Genomic DNA, 14276 nt, shown 5'->3' with positions numbered 1-14276 from the left:
AGTAATGATAAGAAATTTAAGTTTTTCTAGGTAGTAATATAATATGAATGTGCATTATTAAAGAAATAAAAGTATTTATAGAGAATTGAAAGCATCGCCAGCAGCAGAAAACAAAAAATAACGTGATGCTATTTAAGGACAATATGGACAAATTGTCATTAACTAATTCACTTATTATAACACGTTTATTTGAGGGAAACAGCATAGCAAACATACAGTGCGAAAACAATGGTCTTGAATCTGTTATGTCGGTAGTAAAGCCACGGATGCAGTCGACTAACTCTGTTGTCTAAAATCAACATTATATGGAAATAAGTGAAAGTCGTTTTGTTTATGTAGGCTCTCATAGTAGCTCACGAAAATTAAAGAATATAAGAATGCCATAAAGTAGAAATGCCTAATGAAAGCTGTAAGATATTTGCTTATATGCCATGTTTTGTTTGTATTTCCATGGGTAATGGGTGAATTTTAACTTGTAAATTCTTCCAATGCCATACCTGCGCATTATAAACGAGGTTATAAAGAATTGTGGTTGTTTCTGTGTGATTAGTGTCCTATATGCTGTTGCAAGCGTCTCACGAAAATAACCCGTCGTTATTCTTTGTCCTATCTGTTTTTAACCAAAAGATTTATTAATTTCGTAAATGTCATTCAAACCATTTAAAAAAAATAATAATGTGATGTTTATGTTTGTCACAGAGCAGTTATGGAGGAAATATATGCTGCGGTGTTTCATGGCTGTAAAACGTCCTTCAGCTGTGCTAGTTCTTCTTTCACCCCTAAAATTTTTCAGCAAAACTATTCAGTGAATAGCACGCGAAATCAGCTTGGATCGATCTAGCAACAACAAAGTAATTTTGATGCCCTCTGGAAGTATAGTGAATGTTGGTGCTTGTTTCACATATACTGTCTGAGTTCTGAAACTCAAGTGTCAAGTATACTGTGGTTCCTCTTTCTCCAAACAAATTATTCTTTGAGGGTAGGTTTATCATGTTGTAGCTTTGGGTGCTTTTCCTCACATAGAAGTATGTTTCTTCATAGGCTATTCATCTGGATACTGAGTTCTCGTATTTAAAGAATTCACTGCTAAATTGTTTTCTCTTACGTTTGTTGTGGAAGTACCTGGCACAGCTGAGGCAATTTTTTTTGTAACATGTCTTTTAACTATCTGGCAAAATTTAAGACCTAGCAAGATATTAATGTAACATTCACTCCAAGTGCAGCCGAACGCGGTAAACCATGTCGGTCAACTGAAACGATGCCCAGGCGCCGAACAAAGACCGAGAAAGCCGGGGGTGAGTGGGCGGGACTTGTTTTGGGCGAAATCCTAGCGCTAACAATTCCTCTGAGTGTGGGGGGTGGTGGGTGGAGTTTGACTGAAAGCGAGGCCACCCCCGGCCGTCTGTACCTGGGGTGGCCTGCTTTTGTCGTGGGCCTCGTGATCTGCAGGCCCCCCAGGACAGTTGGTTCTAATAAAATCTCAAACAAGGCCAAAACGTGTTCGGTAATTAAGAGGTAGTCTGCAGTTTGGGACTGCATTATCAGGCTATTGCGCTTGCCGATGGAGTGTTCAGAATTTTTATATTTTTTTTTTTGTGAAACATTGCATGAAATCTAAAAAATACAGAACGATAAGCATTAGCTGATAGCAAACGACTCTATGCCGCCACCGTTCATTCCGCGTAAGGCACGGAAAGGTAAGAGAAATTAGCACTCCTACAGAGGTGTAAACAGTCGTCTTTCCCTCACTTTATTGAAAAGAGGAACAGGAAAGGAAATTACTTCTAGTGGTGTGAGGTAGCCTCTGCCATGCACCACACGGTGGCTTGCACTATACGTATATAGATGGAGGTGTACATCTACATCTACATCAGTACTCTCCAAATCACACAAAAGTGCCTGACATACAGTTCATCGAACCACCTTCACAATAACTCTCTATTATCCCCCTCTCGAACAGCGCGTGGGAAGAAACTGGTTCTGATTTTCCTTATTTTATTATGATGATCGTTTCTCCCTGTATAGGTCGGCGTCAACAAGATGTTTTCGCATTCGGAGGAGAAAGTTGGTGATTGAAATTTCGTAAGAAGATTCCTCCACAACGAAAAACGCCTTTGTTTTAATGACGTCCATCCTAGATCCTGTATCAAGTCCGCGACACTCTCTCCCGTATTTCTTGATAATACAAAACGTGCTGCTCTCCTCTGAACTTCCTCGGTGTACTCCGTTAATGCTATCTGGTAATGATCCCGCACCGCACAGTACTAGTCCAAAAGAAGACGGACAAGCATAATACAGGCAGTCTCTTTAGTAGGTCTGTTGCATCTTCTAAGTGTTCTGCAGTAAAACGCAGTCTTTGATTCGCTTTCCCCACAACGTTGGCCGGACTCTCTGGCCGAGCGGTTCTAGGTGCTTCAGTCCAGAACCACACGGCTGCTAGAGTCGCAGATTCGAAACCTGCCTTGGGCATGGATGTTTGGGATGTCCTTAGGTTAGTAAGGTTTAAGTAGTTCTAAGTCTAGGGGACTGGTGACCTCAGATGTTAAGTCCCATAGTGCTCAGAGCCATTTGAAGACAATTAATCCTGGTGCGAATATGATCACTGGGCTACAACAATGCGAGAAAATGAGGATAGCCGATGCAGACAGGTCTGCATGTAATGTGGCCAAGAAAGATGGACAAACATCCAGGAAGGTGAAAAAGAAGCTGGAAGACCTGCTAGAGGCCAAAGAAGGGCCATCATATGCAGCAAGACAGTTTTATTGACTGTAAGTAACAAATTTCAAAAGGTTTTTCTTTAAAGTCAATTTCCCACAAACTAAAATTTTTAGTACATATGCCCCATTATATCAGGAACTATCATAGATAAATGTATGAAATTTTCAGAGAGTCTGGATAACTTAAAAAGCCACCTCTGGTACTACATTCATTAATATTCCCCATTAGGAAGTTTTAAAAAAATATTATCTGCTGAAAAAACTTAATATTTTTCTTAGTAAATTTAAAAAAGTATTTCTTAAAAACTATAAAAAGGATACGGTAGATTTTAGTACAGTTGACTCTATTAGTATAATGTAACATAGAGTAAAATTATTAAGGTCCTGCATCAAGTAGTTTTTCAGAAGTTCGTCAAATACTTGCCTAAATTAACACGGGTTAGATAGGCAGGTTGTGCTCCCCTTAAGTTGTTTGTAATTGTAATTTACGGCCTTCATATTTGGTTGATTTATGGTGTAACATGTGTAACCGGAGTTCAACGCATTCCTTTTAGCACTCACGTGGATGACCTCACGCTTTTCATTATTTAGAGTCAAATGTCAATTTTAGCACCATACAGACATCTTCTCTAAGTCGTTTTGCAATTGTTTTTGATCATCTGATAACTTTACTAGACTATGGATGGCAGCGTCATATGCAAACAACCTACGAGGGCTGCTCAGATTCTCTGTCAAATCTTTTGTATAGATAAAGAACAGCGTAGGGCCTGTAACACCGCCTTGGTGAACGCCAGAAATCGCTTCTGTTTTACTTGATGACTTTCCCTCAATTACCACGAACTGTGGCCTCTGTGGCACAAAATCACTAATCCATTCGCGAAACTGAGGCGGTATTCCATAAGCACGCAATATGACTACAAGCCGCCTGTGAGGTACGGTGTCAAAAGCATTACGAAAAACTTAGAAATATGGAATGAAATCCAAATCCCTTGTCAGTAGCACTCAACACTTGGTGTGAGTAAACAGCTAGTTGTGTTTCACAAAAGCGATGTTTCCTAAATCCATGTTCATTGTGTGTCAATGGACAGTTTTCTTCGAGGTAATTCGTAATGTTCGACTACAAATATGTTCCAAAATCCTGCTGCATATCGATGTTAATGATACGGGCCTGTAACTTAATGGATTATTCCTATTTTCTTTCTTGAATATTGGTGTCATCTGTGTAACTTTCCAGTCTTTGGGTAGGGATCTTTCGTCGAGTGAGCGCTTGTATATGACTGTACAGTATGGAGCTATTGCATCAGCATACTCCGAAACGAATGTAGTTGGTGTTGAGTCTGGACCGAGGGACTTGCTTTCATTAAGTGATTTACGTTGCTGCACTACCTCCGAGGATATCTACTTCTAAGTTGCTCATGTTGGCAGCTGTTGTTGTTTCTGATTCTGACATATTTACCTCGTCTTCCTTGGTGAGGGAATTTCGGAAAGTTGTGTGTAGTAACCCTACTTTAGCAGCACTGTCCTCGGCAGTATTTCTGTTGGCATCGCGCAGAGAAGGCAGTTATTGCGTTTTTCCGCTTGCATTCTTTACGTACTAACAGAATCTCTTTGGATTTTCTGCCAGGTTTCGAGACAAAGTTTTATTGTGGAAACTACTGTAAGCACCTCGCATTGAAGTGCGCGCTAAATTTCGAGTTTCTGTAATAGATTGTCAGTCTTGTGGATTTTCCGTTCGTTTAAATTTGACATGCTTTTCTCGTTGTTTCTGCAACAATATTGTGCACTGTTTTGCGTATAAAGTCGTTTGTTAATTAATTTGGTATATATCTCTCAATTGCTGTCGATTTTATTTCTTTGAGTGCAAGCCACATCTGGTCTACACTTACGTTGTTATTTTGGAAGGAGAGGAAATTGTCTCTCAGCAAGGCGTAAGTGAATTTTTATCTGCTTTTTTGAATAAATATATATTTCCTTTATTTTTGGAGGATTCGGGCGTTACAGTATTCAATTTCACTACGACCACCCCGTGTTCACTAATCCCTGTATGCGTTCTGCTGCTCGTCATTAACTCAGGATTATTTGTTGCCAAGAAGTCAAGTGCGTATTTACAACAGTTTACTATTCGAGTGGGCACATGAACTAATTACACGAAATAATTTTCAGAGAATGCGTTTAGCACAATTTCGGATAGTGTTTTATGCATACCTCCGTATGTAAATATGTATTTTCGCCGACATATCGAGGATAAATTGCAGCCACCACCAACTATAGTTGTACGAGCCGGTTACGTGTTTAAATTAAACTCAAGTTTTCTTTGAATCTTTCAGCAATCGTATCATCTGAATTGGGAGGTCGGTAAAAGGATCCAACTGTTATTTTATTGCGCTTGTCAGGATTGACCGCTACCCATACTAACTCACAAGAAGTATCTATTTCAGTTTCTATACAAGATAAACTTCTTCTAACAGTAACGAACACGCCGTCACCAAAGGTATTTATCCTATCGTTTCTGAACACCGTTAGGTCCTGTTCAAAAATTTCGGATGAACTTATCTCCGACTTTAGTCAACTGTCAGTGCCTATAGCGATTTGAGCATCAGTGTATTCTATTAGCGCCTTCATCTCTGCTACTTTCCCAACACATCCACGTCAATTTACAACTGTTATAGCTATGGTTCCTGGTAGATATCCAGGTATCAGCAAGACGCAGTTATTCTACATCAAACGTTTATTGATACGTATACTACACTTAAGCGTCAAAGAAACTCGTATAGATATGTGTATTCGAATATAGAGATATGTAAACAAGCAGAATATGCACTGCGGTCGGCAACTCCTATGTTAGACAAGTGTCAGGTGCAGTCGTTAGATCGGTTTCTGCTGCTACAACGGTAGGTTATCGGGGTTTAAGTGAGTCTGAACGTGGTGTTATAGTCGGCGCGCGAGCGATGGGACACAGCATCTCGAGGTAGCGACGAAGTGGGAATTTCTCCGTACGACCATTTCACGAGTGTACCGTGAATATCAGGAATTCGGTACAATATCATATACTAAAATGTAGACTTTCACGGCCGGAAATATCATGTCCATTATAATTATCCGGGCTGTTATGCCGTGGTCGATTGATGAATTCTGTGTCGATTCCCAACGTTACGTCTCCGACTGCGGGAGATATCTTCAAGGGGGTCCGTAGCTCGATGGAAGGTCCAACACACCCACTGGTTCGCTACTGATTGAACCAGTGGGTGTGTTGGACCTTCCATCGAGCTACGGACCCCCTTGAAGATGTCTCCCGCAGTCGGAGACGAAACGTTGGGAATCGACACAGAATTCATCAACCGACCACGGCATAACAGCACGGATAATTATAATGGACACAATATCAAATCTCCGACATGGATGCGACCGGTAAAAGATCCTGCTAGAACGGGACTGAACACTATTGAAGAAGTGTTCAGCGTGCCAGATGTATAGCTCTTTCGCAGATTGCTGCAGATTTCAATGCTGGGCAATCTAAAAGTGTCTGCGTGTGAACCATTCAACGAAACATCATCGATATGGGCTTTCGGAGCAGAAGTCCCCCCTTGTGTACCCTTGATTACTGCACGACACCAAGCTTTACGACTAGCCTCGGCCCATTAACACCGACATTGGACTGTTGATGACAGGAAACATGTTGCCTGGTTGGACGAGTCTCGTTTCAAATTGTATCGAGCTGCTGACTTGTTCGGGTATGTAGACAACTTCATGAATCCATGGATGCTGCATGTCAGCAGGGGACTGTTCAAGCTGGTGGCTGCTCTTTAATGGTGTGGGGTGTGTGCAGCTGGAGTGATATGGGACCCCTGATACGTCTAGATACGACGCTGACAGGTGACACGTACGTAAGCATCGTGTCTGATCACCTGCATCCATTCGTGTCCATTGGGCTTTCCGACGGACTTGGGCAATTCAAGCAGGACAATGCGACACCCCACACGTCCAGAATTGCTACAGAGTGGCTCCAGGAACACTCTTCCGAGTTTAAACACTTCCGCTGGCCACCAAACTCCCAGACATGAACATTATTGATCATGTCTGGGATGGCTGGCAGCGTGATGTTCAGAAGAGATCTCCACCCCGCTCGTACTCTTAAGGATTTACGGACAGGCCTGCAGGATTCATGGTGTCAGTTCCCTCGACCACTACTTCAGACATCAGTCGAGTCGGTGCCACGTCGTGTTGCAGCACTTCTGCGTCCTTGCGGGGACCCTACACCACATTTGGCAAGTTAACCAAATTATTTGGCTCTTCAGTGCTCTCTTAACAGCAAAAAATACGCTGTCGTCAAATATATTTCTCCTGTCCTTTCGGAACAGGATTAGGTCCTGCTCAATGATTTCGACTGAACTTATCTCCGACTTCAGTGCCTATTACCGTTTGACCATCAGTGCTTTCTGTTAACACCTCGAGCTCTGATACTTTCCCAACACATCCACTACTGTTTACAACTGTTGTACCAATAGTTCCTGGTAGATAAACAGTTGTCAAATGGTTCAAATCGCTCTGAGCACTTTGGGACTTAACATCTGTGTTCATCAGTCCCCTAGAACTTAGAACTACTTAAACCTAACTAACCTAAGGACGTCACACACATCCATGCCCGAGGCAGGATTCGAACCTGCGACCGTAGCGGTCGCTCGGTTCCAGACAGCAGCGCCTAGAACCGCATGGCCACTCCGGCCGGCTGCGTGGTGGTAACCAAAGGCGTCATGGTGGCAGTCAACTACGTGATCACTGTTGCGGACGACTTGCATCGCTTCATGCTTGAAGTCTCCTCCTACGGCGATGGCATCTTTCAGCAGGACAACTGTCCGTGTTTCAAGAGTCAGAGTTGTGGTACAGTAGTTTGAAGGGCATTACAGTGAACTCATATTGACGTCTTGGGCAGTAAATATGCGTGATCTGTACCTGTTAGAACACATACAGGGCTGATAGTGGCTCCATAATGGTGTGGGATGGCATTAACTGGGAATGGCTGCGTTCTGCTACTTGGAGACCATTTTCAGCCATTCCTTGACTTCCTATTCTCTGACAATAAGGGGACTTTTATGGATGGCAATACCCCATGTCACCAGGCCACAGTTATTTGCGATTCACGTGAAGAACAATCTGGACAATGCTGTTCCTCACTCACTGACATAGATATGTTACACACCGCCATCTTGTACGCTGCAGTCTGGAGCCCTCTCGCACCAGAGAGAGGATTGCAACTTACGCCAGCGAATAGGCGAAGTCGACCGAGTAAAATGCGTGACGTGTAATACCACAACCGGTATTCAGAACAGAACACAAAATTCGGAAGAAATACTTTTCATTACGCCCTAGAAATTTTGTAGCCAACCGCATTGCCGCAGTGGTAACACCGGTTCCTGTCAGATCATCGAATTTAAGCACTGTCGAGCTAGGATAGCACTAGGATGGGTGACCATCCGATCTGCCTAACGTTATTGGCAAGCGCAGTGCATTCAGCCCTTGTGCGGCAAACTGGGGAGCTACTTGATTGAGAAGTAGCGGCTCTGGTCTCGTAAACTGACGAACGGCCGGGAGAGCGGTGTGCTGACCACATGCCCCTCCATATCCGCATCCAGTGACGCCTGTGGACTGAGGATGACACGGCGGCCGGTCGGCATCGTTGGGCATTCCACGGCCTGTTCTGACGGAGTTTAGTTTTTTTAGTAATTGTTTACTGTGTGACTCTTTGACATAGGTTCGAGCAACTGAAGGAAAGACAAATGTTCAGCTTCAACTAATATGGCTCGGTCTCCTTAATTTTTAGTAAACGAACCTATCTGAGGAACGAACGGAAACATACGACCCATTATACTCCGTCCAGTTCGACTACACTTGAATACCATTTGCCGTCTTTACGGATAATTCATTCTAGCTTTACTACGGAATTCCGTTGCTGTTTCGATGAGAGGCACTGACGAAACGACTCCCTTTCGGATTTGGAAATGTTGCGTGCATTATGGCAGTGGAACATTCGGGAGTTACGAAATGCTGATGAAAATCTTTATTACAAGAAGAGGTGCTTCCCTAAGGAGCCAGACACGATGTGGGACACCCTCAGACCGACAACGACTCGCGTCCATAGTATAGTTCTCAATCGATCTCACCCCTTCTTCTCCTATTTAATGCCGTGTCGGGTAAAGGTCATACTTCCGATTCCAGCAATTATGGGTTACCTGTTTTTGACCAGCCTACACGCGTGAACAAGTGATTCCATGAGCTGTATGATACCTCAATCATTTTTTGAAGTGCAAAACACAGAAGCATGCGGCTGCTACGGTCAGAGGTTCAAATCCTGACTCGGACATCGATGTGTGTGATGTCTTTAGGTTGGTTAGGTTTACGTAGTTCTAAGTCTAGGGGACTGATAAACTCAGATGTTAAGTCCCATAGTGCTTAGCGCCATTTTTGCAGGCCACAGGGAGGTCTCCACGCAAAACAATTTTTCCGGGGAGGTACCCAAATTGGAAAGCTAATTTTACCTACGGTGACTTTTTACGTTATAATATAAATACAGTCTTGATTAAATCTTTCAATAGATCGGTCAGGTCGACAAGAATCGACTCTCTGTTTTCATTCGCATTAAATGATCTGTGAACGTGTTAATAGCACAAACTAGATGAATATTTATTTAATTTACAGCAGTGTTTAGTACTCTCTTCGCTGTGCCTTTTTATACAATTTTTCCGGGACTGGCTGGTTAGTGCGCGTTACCACTTACATGAGTCGGCACCTTCGACGTTTACTATTAGTTTATCTAGCCTTATCCCTTATTTAGGTCTTACCTTTCCCTAGTAAGACTCTCATTTAATTATTTTATGTAGCCTATCTAGACAGCAGAAACACGAAATAAGCTCATGGGGAGGGGGGGGGGGTAGTCTTGTTTATTTGTTTTTATATCGAATTGATAGACACGAATTCTGTCCAATGTTGTGCTTAGGAATAACGAGTGATCAAACGCCGATCGCTGTGACTTAGAATTTCAGATATATTTACTTGACAACGACTTTTTTGCCGGCTATGGAAGAGAGCCATCTTTACAACTCGTTAAATAAATTTGTCTTGCTTAGAAATTATTATGGCGTGGATGAGATGCTTAATGACATTTCTGTTTTTAAAAATTGAAATTACGAACTAAATGATTCGCATCACTCGCATTAATTCCAGTGATTGGAGATGCTATGGTGACCTTCTCTGTATCTGCAGTACAGTTGAAGTAAGGATACAAGATAGTGAAGCGCTGGTTTACCGCACTTCCTTCTTCACTGATAACACACCCACACTATAACAAACAAATTGAATCGAAAGTTGTCTTAGAAGTTGGCCGATGAATAATAGCTAGATAAGTGACTCCGAGAGAATGTCTTAACTTTTTATGTGTTTGGAGATGCTTACTTTGACATGATTGGACAGGGGCTTTGAGATCATGCTCGCTTGTATAGGTATACTCCACTCCACCTGACAGTTCCTGCTGAATTCAGTCACTATTTTGTTTTCTACACGAAAGGCATCTATTTAATTTATACAAGTTTTCGAACAAAGGTTCGAAAGACCTTGAGTCTATTATTTCCTGCTCGGAAATGGCCCAGATGCAGCCTTGTATGTCTAAGTATGGCACTGAGACTCGAGACAGGAAGATAGTTATCTGAAACGTATCCTCAGATGATTTATTTATTTCCAACTACACGGAAAACCTTGCGTGAATACAGATTTAGTGATGAAACTGTCCACCATCTGCTTCACAAGAGTTTTAGCCTCATATAGGTTGGTGAATCTGCCTCTGCTGTTGTTCATCAACTTCTGTACCCCTGAAAGTCTTTTCACTTTCAGTCATAATCGAGATTGAATAATATTAAGAAAGTACACTGGAGCACCAAAGAAACTGGTGTAGGCATCCGTATTCGAATACAGAGATTTGTAAACAGGCAGAATACGGCGCTGCGGTCGCTGCGAAAACAAGTGTCTGGCGCGGTTGTTAGATGGGTTACTGCTGCTACAGTGGCAGGCTATGAAGATTTAAATGAGTTTGAACGTGACGTTGTAGTCGGCGCACGAGCGATGGGACACAGCGCCTCAGAGATAACGATGAAGTAGGGATTTTACCGTATGACCATTTCACGAGTGTACAGTGAATATCGGAATTGCAGTAAAACATCTAAACTCCGCCATTGTTGTGGCCAGGAAAAGATGCTGTAGGAATGGGACCAAAGATGACTGAAGAGAATCGTTCAACGTGACAGAAGTATAACCCTTCCGCAAAATGCTGCAGATTTCAGTGCTGGGCCGTCAACGTCAGCGTGCGAACCATTGAACGAAACATAGCGTACCCTCGATGGCTGCACGGCACAAAGCTTTACGCCTTGCCTGGGCCCATCATCACCGAGACTGGACTGTTGATGAGTGGAAACATGCTGAGAGGTTGGAAGTGTCTCGTTTCAAATTGTATCGAGTGGATGGACGTGCACAGGTATGGAGACAACCTCAAGAATCTGTGGGCTCTGCATGTCAGCAGGGGACTGTTCAAGTTGGTGGAGGCTCTGTAATTGTGTGGGGTGTGTGCAATTGGAGTGATATTGAACCCCTGACACGTGACAAGTAGGTAAGTATCCTATCTGATCACCTGCATCCATTCACGTCCATTGTGCATTCCGACCGACTTGAGCAATTCCAGCAGGACAATGCGACACCCCATACGTCCAGAATTGCTACAGAGTATCTCCAGGAACACTCTTTTGAATTTAAACACTTCCGCTGGCCACCAAACTCCTCCCTAGACATGATCATTATCGAGCTTATCTGGGATATCTTGCAATGTGCTGTTCGGAAGAGATCTCCACCCCCTCGTACTGTTACGGATTTATGGGCAGCCCTGCAGGATTCGTGGGGTCAATTCCCTCCAGCACTACTTCAGACGCTAATAGAGTCCATGCCACGTCGTGTTGCAACACTTCTGCGTGCTGGTAGGAGCCGTGCACGATATTAGGCAGGTGTATCAGTTTCTTTGGCTTTCCATTGTACTCAGTTTAAACCCAAACTTTCTCGGAGGGGGGGGGGGATGGAGGGGGAGGGTGCGTCCGCAAACTTCTCCCACCTGCATGTGGGACTGATCACAGAATGGAAAAGCTCCAGTAGTGGTAATCACGTGGAACTGCAATGATGAGCCGTAAGAGGGGGAGGTCGTGTGAAACTCCACGGGGGAAAATGCCGTCGTTTGAGCGGTTGACGCAGAGAAGAAGCAGGGCGGGTACTCACGGCGAGGGCGATGTTGGCGCTGGTGATGCCCGCCGCCGCCGCCGCCGCCGCCAACGTCAGCAGCGCTCCGGGCCCCATGCTTGGAGCCGGCGCGTCTCTCTACCTCTCTACGCGTGCCTCTGCCTCCGCCTCCACCTCCGTTCTGCGCTGTCCCGGTCGCAGTGCTGCGACCCTGCACTGTCTGTCGCCCTCGGCTGTCCTGCTCTTTTGTAATTGCGCCGCCACATGCCACAAAGCGGTCCCTGTGAACTGCACGCTTGTCCACCGCCGATACCATCTGTCCCCCACTCCTCGTCCAACGTATCTGTGCGACCCTGTCCTTCTGCTCTTCCTGTTTTGCAGCTTGTGTCAGCTGTTGGAGTATAATTCACCGCTGCCAGGTTAGCGTGGTTTGCTAGCGAAATGGAATTCGTCATTTCATTTCCCAACGACCTTCTCTCTTTTTTTTTCTAGTTTGGGAAGTTTGAATTGTCTACTATTCTTCCTTGTCAGGTCAGATGAATGCTTTGACTCCACAAGCATTACTATCGACACATAAGCCTGTAAAACTGGTACTGTGCTATCAGACATTTACTTTAGGAAAAATTTTTATTTTTCTGATTACGATTACAATTGCATACATTATTATACCGCTATCCCAGAACACTGTACTACTTCCAGGTTCTCTACATAGCGGACTCCACTGGCAACAAAAATTTCATTTTCAATATTTCGCACAATTATTCGCCGTATATAGAAATTTAAAATTTTGTCATAATCTACTGATTAAGAGGTGACAGAAGTGATGGTATAGTGGCATGCACATAAACAGATGTCGACAGGATCGCATACACGAGGTACAGCTGCCATAGCTGTCATTTGTACTCATTCGTGTGAAAAGGATTCCGACGTGATTATAACGGCACGCGGGAAATTAACGGACCCTGACCACAGATGGTAGTTGCAGCTAGATGCATGTGACAATCCACGTAGCTAAATCATTAGGGAATTCAATTTCCCAACACCCACAGCGTCAAAAGTGTCCCGAGAATACCAAATTTCGGGCACTACCTCTCAGCACGGAGGACGCAGTGGCCGAAGCCTTCACTTAACGACCGAGAGCAGCCGCGTTTGTGTAGAGTTGTCAGTGCTGACAGACAAGCCACAGTGCATGAAATAACCACAGAAATCAGTGTGTCACGTACGGCGAACGCATCTGTTAGGACGGCGAGGCGAAATTTGGTGTTGATGGGCTGTGGCAGCAGACGGCCGGTCAGACTGCTTTTGCTAACGGCACGACGTCGCCTGCAGCGCCTCTCCTGGCTTCCTGACCAGACCGGCTGAAGCCTAGACGACTGGGAAACCATATCCTGGTCAGATGAGTACGGATTTCAATTGGTAAGAGCTGATGGTAAGTCCTGAGTGTGGCGCAGATCCCATAAAGCCATAGACCAACTTGTCAACAAGACACTGTGCTAGCTGGCGGCGGCTCCACAATGGTGCGGTCTGTGTTTACATAGAGTGTACTGGGCCTTTTAGTCCAGCTGAACCGATCACTGACTTGAAATAGTTATTTTCTTCTGCCTGGAGATCATTTGCGGCCATTAATGTTGTTTGTGGTCTTCTTGAAGTCTGGGGGTATTTCGCCTATCTCATGCATCTTGCACACCAGATCGAAAAGTTTTGTTTTTTTCATGGCTGGCTTTCCCAGAAGTATCAGTAGCTCTGAGGAAACTCCGTACAGATCATTGTCAAATTCTTCTCGCAGTATCGTATCCTCTATCTGACATTCATTTACATCTTTAAGCTAATTTCTCTGCAAAGACCCTCTATACTCCTTCCAAATTTCAACTTTCTCTTCTTTGATTGCTACTGGTTTTCCATCTGAGTTCTTGATATCCATACAGCCCCTCTTCTTTTCTCCAAATATCTCTCTAGTTTTCCTGTAGGCGGTGTCTACCTTTCCCATAGTTATATATGGGTCTATATACTTACATTTGTCCTTTAGCCTTCCATGGTTAGCCATTTTGCACTTACAATCAGTCTCATTTTTTAGATGTTTGTAGTCCTTTCCACATGCCTCATTTGCTCCATTGTTATATTTTCTCCTTTCGTCAATTAAATTCATTATATCCCGTAATATCTAAGGATTTCTCCTAACTCTTTTCTGTTTATCTATATGATCCTCTGCTGCCTTCACTATTTCATCTCTCAGAGCTACCCAATCGTCGTCTACTGTACTCCTTTCCCTTGTTTCAGTCAATCGATGCCTATTGC

At 43.8% G+C, this 14276-nt stretch overlaps 1 protein-coding gene across 1 annotated transcript in view; it reads right to left on the bottom strand.

The window, feature by feature from the left end:
* LOC126442775 (uncharacterized) overlaps positions 1-12181 on the bottom strand; it is a 128095-nt gene extending 115914 nt beyond the window's left edge. The window contains exon 1 of the mRNA XM_050090805.1: positions 12021-12181. Coding sequence (XP_049946762.1) covers positions 12021-12098 — 78 coding nt within the window. The 5' untranslated portion in view covers positions 12099-12181. The remainder of the gene's footprint in view (positions 1-12020) is intronic.
* Between the last annotated feature and the right edge of the window lie 2095 nt (positions 12182-14276).

This window comes from Schistocerca serialis, unplaced genomic scaffold (assembly GCF_023864345.2).
Source record: "Schistocerca serialis cubense isolate TAMUIC-IGC-003099 unplaced genomic scaffold, iqSchSeri2.2 HiC_scaffold_1406, whole genome shotgun sequence".
Lineage (NCBI taxonomy): Eukaryota > Metazoa > Arthropoda > Insecta > Orthoptera > Acrididae > Schistocerca > Schistocerca serialis.
The sequence above is the reverse complement of the archived record's forward strand: the minus strand, read 5'-3'. Positions and strand labels throughout refer to the sequence as shown.